At 33.8% G+C, this 9757-nt stretch overlaps 1 protein-coding gene across 1 annotated transcript; it reads right to left on the bottom strand.

The window, feature by feature from the left end:
- Positions 1–5870: 5870 nt before the first annotated feature.
- On the bottom strand, positions 5871–9757 carry LOC123914554 (glucan endo-1,3-beta-glucosidase 5). Its single transcript, XM_045965758.1, has 2 exons — positions 8347–9757; positions 5871–7034 (listed from the first exon to the last, which is right to left on the bottom strand). Exons 1-2 carry the CDS (start codon positions 8694–8696, stop codon positions 5945–5947), a joined length of 1440 nt encoding a protein of 479 aa, XP_045821714.1. The 5' UTR covers positions 8697–9757; the 3' UTR covers positions 5871–5944.

The following is a 9757-nucleotide window of genomic DNA, read 5'->3' as shown; positions in this document are numbered from 1 at the left end:
TGATGACAATTTTATTTGGTGTTTCTCAAGCATTTCTGGTTTTTCTAATAACAAAGCATTTAACTTGTGATTATATTAAAACCTATTGAATGAGGATCCAAATAATAATTGGTTAATTTTTAGAGATTTTAATATCATTTTGTCTCGATGAAAAAATTGGAGCAATCCCTCTAGACCTCAATCTTACTAACACTTTCAAGGATGCTCTTAATAGCTACAATCTTACGTACTGACCTAGGATTGTTCCTATCCCCTCATATGTCATGTCATGAGTGTGTATCTTATACCGGAAACAACTATAAAGGAGATTGAGAGGATGATCAACTCTTTTTGGTGGGGAGGAGGATCAAGTAATGGAGGAATTAAGTGGCTAGCTTGGGATAGAATGACATACCCGAAAGCATATGGAGGATTGGGGTTCCGGAATGACATACATCTATTCAACATGGCAATGGTGGCTAAGCAAGGTTGGAATTTTATGACAAAACCAACACTCTTGTGGCCAAGGTGTATAAGGCGAGGTACTTTCCTAACTCTTCTTTTTTAGCATCTCATCTCGGAAACAATCCAAGCTATGCTTGGCGTAGCATATGGAAATCACGTCAAGTACTTCCAAATGGTTTTAGATGGAGGATAGGAGATGGTACTAAAATTAATGTAATGAATGAAGCATGGTTAAAGAAGGAGGATGGGAAGTGGATGCAATCACCACAAGAACAAGGTGTGTCAAATTTGTGTGTCAAACAACTTATGCTTCCAAATGGGAAAGTATGGGATAGTAACAAAATTCATACGTTATTTCCTTTAAATGTTGCTAACTTTATACTAGCTGTTCCCTTATTTGAAGACATCGAAGAAGACCATTTTGTGTGGGATGGTGATTTGCATGGAAATTACAAGGTCGAGTCAGGTTACAATTTGCTTATTCAATCAACAATTGATTCCGTGAAGGCTTCACAAGGCAACGAGGATTGGAAGTGGCTTTGGAAAATTCAAGCACCACTAAAAACTAAACACTTATTATGGCGCATTTGCAAAGGGTGCTTACCAACAAGAATGAGGCTGAAGGAAAGGAATGTTCAATGTCCAGCGAGTTGTCCTATATGTGACAGTGATGAGGAACGCGAATGGCACTTCCTGGTTGATTGTGAGACAAGCAGACACGCGTGGCAAGCTGCTGGTATTGAGCACATCATATTTCCACACGTGCAGCAAGCAACAACAGTAAAGGAATGCATTCTGCAGTTATGTCAAAATAGCAATCACCGAGAAGCAGGAAAGGCAGCCATGTTGGTCTGGGTACTATGGAATAATAGGAATAATTGAGTATGGAACCAGGCAAAGGAACAAGGACAGCAACTCGGTATAAAAGCAATGAGTACGTCTTTGGCATGAATGGGAAGCAGTCCAGACCGTCTGCAGCAGAGGCAGCAACGGCGAACAACAAGAGCTACTGTCTTGACAGACTCCAACTCAAGGAAAATACAAATGCAACGTTGATGCGGGCTTTCACAATGATGCAAGGAGAACGACTGCAGGATGGTGTGTTAGAGACCATAGAGGGCACTTTGTATTGGGAGGTAGTTCTTGGATCCATGGGAGATGTCAACAAATGAAGGAGAAGCAATAGCAATGCTAGAAGCAATGATGGAACTACATCAAAGAGGATTTCATAATGTTATATTTGAAACAGATGCTCAAAACATAGTGACTGCAATCCGGCATAGAAGTACCGGTGTGTCTGAATTTAGCTCTATCGTTCATAAGATTAAATGTATGTTGTCTTTAAATTCCGGCTTTGAGGTGAAGCCTATAAAGCAATAAACGAACATGGTTGCTCACACATTAGCTAGAGCGGCCATTTCTTGGTCTCGTCGCCATGTTTTCAATTTGATTCCGGCTTGTATTAACAATTTACTATATAATGAAATAATGTGATTTTCTTGTTGTCAAAAAAAAAAAGTTAGGCTAGAGATATTTAAGGCAAATGAACTGAATCAGATCTCAAATCCAAGTGGCTTCAAAAAAGAGACAAAAATACTATGTTTTTTTCGTACAAAAGCCCCACAAAGGTAAAAGATAAATTGAATTCAGGTTGTAAATGACTCATATGGCAATTCAAAATTTGAAGATGAAGATATTCACAACATTTTCCTAAGCTACTTTCAAGACATAAGCTAATAACATCAGTGATATCAATTCAATAGTCCTAGGTCCTGATAGAGTCACACTAGAGATGACGAGTTTTTTTCGAAAAAGATTTCACAGTAGAAATTGGTAGCCCTAGGCCTTGATAGCCTTCTAGCTATCTTCTACCGAAGGTTTTGGGAAATCACTGGTATATGATACTAGTTAACAAAGTTTTCAAATCAAAGTAAGTTTTAAATTTGCGTCTTAGTAGAATATGAATCAAATCCTATAAATAAAGAGGTTATGGTCGCAGGTCACACACGGTTTCTAGCTCTTATTGGTCGACATCCCATTATCACAAAGATACAGAGAGAATAACCGACTAAAAGTTTTCTCATGGGAGACTGAACCACGACATTATTCGTTCATCATTAAATTAGGTACGCTTCCGCTTATGATTGACATGATTGATTCTAAAGTTTAATAGTTCTAACAATATAATCATTAGATTTAATTCAACCGATGAGATATTAATTTTTCTTTGCCCTAACGTGTCTGTCCAACTCTCATTCTCTTCTCTCTTTTCATGTAAAAAAAAAAAATAGCACTACACTTTGTTTGTTTAGGTAGATTTACAAAAGAGAGAAATAAGAAAGAGAGAGATAGCAAAGAAATAGATTATTTCTATAGTTTGGATGAGAAGAGAAATAAGGAAAGAGAGAAATATAATTGGTTGTAACTGTAAAAAACAAATCTCTCAATATTATGAGCGATTTGTGTGGAAAGAAGTGAAATAAACCATTTTACAATAATACCCTCATTCAACTAGTTTATTTTATTGTAAAAAAGGATAAATTTGTTATTTTCCATTTTTATTAATTTCTCTCTTCTCATTTTTCTATTCATCCAAACCATATAAAATTTCTATCCAATTTCTCTTCTATCTCTCTTCTCTCTTATTTCTCTCTTTACTATTTCTCTCTCCACTATCTCTTTGGCATCCAAACATAACATAAGACTTTTCTAAAAAAATTTAAGAAAAAACGTAGAGAAGGCATATATTAATGTTGTTTGTGATTGTCTATTTGTTTACAAAAATTTCTAATTTAATTTTTAAGCTTATTAGTTGCTTTCGTAAGTTCTTCCAAAGGGTCTCACAAAATTTATGTCAATAGATATACTCAAATAAGTCAATCCAAACAACCCCTAATTTAGGAAATGTATTTATAGAATAGCTTATTTGAATTTAACTTAGGTTCTGTTTGGTTAAAATTAGCTAATGAACTTACAATGGAGAAGCTAGCTGACAAAACATAGCGGATAAGGCAGCAGGTTGAATTTGTAGTATTTGTTAAAATTTTGTGGTTGAACTAGCTAATAAATATAAAATGACATAATATATTTCTATTTAATATTTACGAAAATAATAAGGATAAAATTGAGTGTTGAACACTTAGTTACAATGCACCAATTACTTGTTGCACAAGTAATCTACTTGTAACTAAGTTAACTTCATGATTGAGAGAGAAAATGAGGAGCTATAAGCCATCAATTTAAACGTTACTTGAAATGACTTATCAAATAACGATATAAGTTGGTAAAAAATATTATAAGCTTGTGAGAAGAAATTGTTACCAAACAAATCTATTTTAATCATATGAGCATATAAGTTATATGCTATAAGCTCGAAAATTAGCTTTGCCAAACAAAGTCTCATTATACAAATACTTGCATGGTACTTTTGCAGTGTATGTGAAACATATAAGTTGCATGGTACTTTTGAAGTGTATGTGAAAATACTTATGATATTCATAGTTTTTCAGTTTATCTTTTTGTAATAAGTTTTATTAAATAAGTGCCTACAACCCAATATTTGAAAGATATTGGATTGATATTGTTAATTGGGTTTAGTGTATTCTTAAATTTTATCAAATACTTTAGTGTATTCAGAGAGCTAAATCCAAATGGCTCCAAAAAAGAGACAAAAATACTACTAAAGTAAGTTTCAAACCCACGTTTTTTGTGAAACGAGTCAAATCTTTATAACTCTATTTTTGTTTTTACCAATATAGGACAATAATTCTGTTTGCATGATTTAGTGTTTTCAACTCTCTTGTGTTTGCATAATTTAGTAATTTAAGTTGATACGACCCATTTGGTGCACATGATAAGAGACAGATAGGATAACTGTGTCATATCCTGTCTCAATCCAGTATTTGGTAACAAGACAAAATATGATAAGTTAATCCTGAAACTTATTATATTTTGTCTCTCTAGTTAAAATATTTATCCTGAATTTGAGTTGGATTACCAGCAAGATAGGATAAGAAAAAAAATTGCTCATTTATTCTATAAAATATATTTTAAAATAAAAAACTGAAAATTAATAAAATATAAATAATAAAATAATTTGATAGTAAATTAATAATAAAATAATTAATTTTTAAATATATAAGAGATTTTCTCACATGGGTAATTTTGTAATTTATATAATCTAAAAAATAAAATTCTACAAATTACAATATTTTAAAGTAAAATAATTATTAAAAAATTGCAAAATAGGGATATTGATTTAAATTTATAACAAATTAATTAATTAAATATAATTTTTTTTGCAATGTTAGTTTTATTATTTATGTATGAGATATATCATATATTTATTTAGCTTATCTATCATGTATAATTGAGTTATTTATTTGATCATGATTCATATAAAAAATTTAATTTGTTTCTTTTCTCGTGATTTTTATTTAAAATTTTATAAAGTTATTTGATTACTTATTTATATTTTTATTTATAAAATTCAAAGTATTGCAATATAATTTTAAAAAAATAACAATTGTTTTACAAGGATAATTTTGCCATTTAAATATATTATGTATCTTATGATATTGTTATGAGCAAGTATGTATTAACAATATGATATAATAGTTATCATGTTTGTTATCCTGTGTGCACAAAACACAGAATAGGATAACGAGAAAAACTGTTTTTCTGCTGATATCATATGCTATCATTATCATGTTATCATGTTGAAATTTGGAATCCAGATTTTAAGGGAATTTTGTCAAATATTGAAACACTGCACGTTCATCAACATGCTTTGTCTTCATCATGCATCCAACATGTTTTTTTTTAAGATGCAAAGACACTTCTATTAAATTGAAAAGCACACCCACAAAGCACAAGGATACTTGACTTGAGGGATACTAACAAAATTACATAAACCTGCAAAGGAGATAATCCAACCACAGCAGCCAGGCAAACAAAGCTAAAACAGCCTCTAGCACCTACAACTACTAGCAGAGATCACCTGAACGATTTACACAAATTTTTTATTTAGGCTCATCGCTGGTTCCCCACGAAGTGTCCTAATGCTGACGAGGTAAGACTAATATCCGTTCCCCCGGAGACTAACTAAAGGTTGGGCAATGGGCAACACATTTTTTAACTCTACAAGAATTGAATCTGGGAGCACCAGGGCGACTGACCCCCCCTCCCCCCCGAGTCCCAGGTTACTCCACCGTGCAACAGTGCAAAATCGGTGTTGGTTAAAGAATTCCAGAATGGAGTACAGTTTCTAATATAAGCCGCCCCAACTGCTAGCCGCCCACAAAACTGAGATCAAAACAGATACAGCCAGCCTAACCTCACCTCATCAAATCTGGATTTAAACAACTATATTCCAACGACCCAACCCAACATGAACGTTTTTGAGTTAATGCATCCAACATGTTGAATATGATAATCAAAATACACAGTTTACTTTATCCAAAATAAATAAAAAATCCAGAATCTTTATATTAAAGTTTGATTATAGAAAAACAAGAAAAAGAAATACAAACTGTATTATTCTAAGAGACCCCATTTTTCCAGCAGAATCAGTCTGGATCATGATTTGGAATGTGCAATCTGGGGTTGAAGGATCTCTGTCAGTAACAGTGGAAAGACCGGGAAATTTGCAAGCACCATCGACCTGATCATTCACCTGATAGTAGCTATTAAACGCATATGAGATATTACCGCGAACATCTAAACCGCCGCACGAAGTGCCATACCCAAGACTAGTGCAATCTGCATTCTGACAAGCATAAGACACACTTGGCGCAACTTGATCACTGTTCAGGTTCGCCGAGGGTTTCAAAATACACCACTTTTTGGGAAGATGTGCTACTCCGGTAGCACCTACTAATCCAGTGATTCTTGATCCAATGCTGAGCTGATATTTTGGTCGTCCGTCAAAGTAAAACAATCCCCAATGTCGTTCAAAGTTACCAGGCTGAATGCTTTTGTTGTCTTCGTCTACTAAACTAAACAGGTATGCGTCTAGCGGACCAGGTCTCATTGGAGTCCCCTTTCCAGCAATAAACCGAGTCATGAAGCCTTGGTTAAAACGTTGTGCGAGTTGAAGATTTCCGTTTCTGTCTCCGTCTGTAGGCCAACCAATTTCTCCTACAATTATAGGCATGTTACCGAAACCGTTCTTGTTCAATGCCGATACTAGAGTATCGTAGTTAGCATCAAAGACATTGTCGTAGATCTTTCCGTTGTCGTTTAAAGGCGCACTAAAACCGTTGAAAAATGCAAAGTCGGTAGGAAAATTGGGATCTTCATAAAGACTGATAAAAGGATAAATGTTCACTGTAAATGGAGCATTGTTCTGACTCAAGAACTTGACAATCTGAATCATGAGACCACGGATGTTTGCCCTGAAGTCGCCATCGGAAGGGTTACTTGATAGGCTCTCATACACATCGGCATTCGAAGGGACAGTGACTTTGACTGAATTTCCCAAACCAGCTTTTACAAGAGCTGATTGGATATTTTGAAGAGCAGGGAATGTTGTGGATTCGAAGGTGCCGTTGTAAGTCGACAAAAAAGGTTCGTTTCCCACAGCGACATACCTTAAGAAATTGCAAGGAATAATGTTAAAAAGAAAATACAAAAAATTGCAACACTGAAATACAAAAGAACGGTAATTAATTTGACAGAGTATGAACTCCGATAATACTATATGTTACTTTAAATCTTCATTTCATTACAAATCGGCAACAGAATTTCGGATCATACCTGAATCTCACCCTTATAAGGCTAATTTAATCTACTGAATTAAGTGCCGGTAAAAACATTTGTTTTAAAGCAATAATGCAGAGATAATGTGTAGCCAAAAAAGTAGTCGAAAAACTCTTATGCTTTAAATAGCACAGTCTATTCATAAATCTGTTCTTCTGTCATTTATATATGATGAAGGATAGGGACATGTTCATTTTGGCAGAGAGGGATTAACACTCAAATACCATTCATGAAGAAGCAAATAGAAAAACAAGAAATTTAGAGATAGATAAATCCTAGTCACTGATTCCAAATTTCCAAACACATTGCATTGAATTCCACTTAAGTATTCCAAAGGAGAAAGACAAGAAACTTCCATCCATTGGAAGTCTGTTCTAAATTCTAACTGCAATGCTATTTTCCAAAATTGATCGATACAAATGCCTAATGCACTGAACCAAATAAAACTGTCTTTAGTGCAATAAACCTACCAAACTCACAGCTCGACAAACAGAAGATAATTTCACAGCGTCAAATGCAGAAAAAGGACAGTAATAACAAGGAGCTGCAATCTAAACCAAAATAACTTCTTCCACAACATGAACATTTTGTTTTCTTGGAGAAACATAAAATGGAGGGAAAGTAACTGTTTTAAATCTTACATGAACCCTCCCCTCCTGACTCAAATTTTAAATGCACCAACAAAAATTCTTTACTCGAAATGTAAGAAAACATTTATAAGAGTGTAAAATGTAAATTTTCTCTTTCCAAATTCTCTCCTCCTCCTTGTGAACCAATCAACAAGAGGGTTACTTTTCCTCTACTTGCCACTCTTCTTCTCAACCTAACAAAACATCTAACTAAATCCCTTTCCTTGCATCTACTTGATGTATTCAAGATTAATGACATTAATAGAATGTGTCTGTGTGTGATTGACATTGCAGAACCATTACTTTATTTGTAAAAGTTAAATATGTTTTTAGTATCAAATTTTCAAGTTAGTCCCTACTCCCTACAAATTTGTCCATTTTTAATCCCTAAGGCCTAAACAGCATAACTAAATAGCTGAATCACTCAATACAAGAATTGAAACAAAAACTGCACCAACCAATTGTTGACTCAACACAAATCAGTCAACATTCAACAAAGAGAAAAAGGGTTTACCTGATATCTACTCCACCAGATGAAACATGTGCTGAAACATTCTTAGCAACCCATTTTTGAGCTGCTTGAAAACTATTAGCCATAGTATAAAGCAAATCATTTGGTATACCAACCATAACCTGAATCCCAGATTTCTTCAAAGCATCAAGAATATTAGGATCAGCATCAAAAAGTTTAACTTTTTGAATACCATTGTCCTTTAGCATTTTCACCACAGTAGATGGTGGTAAAGGGTGTGTTGATTGTGTTCCCCAATTTACTCCAATTCCACCAACTTCCAACAATGATGTATCAAAGAAAATAAGAACAACAAAACACATAGTAAATTTTCCACCTTCCTTCAACTCCATGAATGTGAAACCAAGATAACCAGATAGCTAGATATCAAGAACAACTTAAAAATCAAAACTTTACTAACTTTGTAACCAATATGAAGGTAAAGAATGCTTTTTTATTACTGGGTTTTGCATATAAAGCTAAAAGGTGACTTTTTATTCATGGGTTTTTGACAAAATTTGTGGATTTATTCCTAGGAAATCAAAGGGATGTTTTCTGGGAAACAAAAAAAAGAAATTGAATAATAGTTGAAGTAAAGACTGAATAGAAATTTAGAAGATACTGTAATAACTAGGTGAGACAGTGATGGAATAGTAGAATCAAAAGTAACTGAAGGAAAATATGAGAAGGACTCAAATGGAAATTCTCAAAAAGAAACAAAAGTTGAAGGATTTTTAAAAGGCTGTGAAAAAAACCAGAAAGAGAAGAAAAAGGAAAAACAGATCTCTTTGGATGGGAGGAACCTATTTTGTTGTTATGTGCTTTTTTCAGCTGCTTCAGCAAAACAGTGGAGAGATATGGACATAGTAGATAGAGAGGGAGAGTATTATTGGATTATTTGAATGGTTAATGGTTGATTTTTTTACTTTATAAAATTATTTTTACTTTTCCTTTGGATGAAGTGTGCAGACAAGCATGCTCAGCACAGCACAGTGGGCACTGGGCATGTTCGAGAAAAAAAATATAGCTACTCTACGATCGGAGACACACTTATAAAGATGACTTAACTCAAAAGGAATTTTAATATCGATTCTTACAAAACTCTTGGGTAGTGGTGTTGGCTTTGAGTCTTTCGAGTATGAAGCTCTCAGGTTCAATTCGTTCTGGTACCAATTTTGTTTGACTGGTCCATACAAAGCAAGAACTCTAGCTTTAAATGGGGTCACCACAAGTGACAATGAAACTGATCTCCTCAAATTAGTCAGTCTTAAAATCAAATACCAGTTTTCAAAAAAAATATATGTATTCTTACCAAAATCAGTTACTATATTAATATAATATTGGAGCGGTGTGACAAATTTGTGAATAAAAACAGGCTGTTTATAGATTTCCTATTGAGTATAGATTTTGTGGT

The sequence above is a fragment of the Trifolium pratense genome, linkage group LG1 (assembly GCF_020283565.1).
Source record: "Trifolium pratense cultivar HEN17-A07 linkage group LG1, ARS_RC_1.1, whole genome shotgun sequence".
NCBI classification, from domain to species: domain Eukaryota; kingdom Viridiplantae; phylum Streptophyta; class Magnoliopsida; order Fabales; family Fabaceae; genus Trifolium; species Trifolium pratense.
Note: the sequence above shows the minus strand (reverse complement) of the source record. Positions and strands in the feature narration are given on the sequence as shown.

What these genes read in the sequence shown, in the direction of transcription:
- LOC123914554 (XM_045965758.1), bottom strand. Translation starts at nt 8,696, where the DNA reads ATGGAGTTGAAGGAAGGTGGAAAATTTACTATGTGTTTTGTTGTTCTT. An exon ending in TCTGGTGGAGTAGATATCAG is followed by an intron (nt 7,035 to 8,346) that starts GTAAACCCTTTT and finishes CAATTTCTTAAG; the next exon opens with GTATGTCGCTGTGGGAAACG.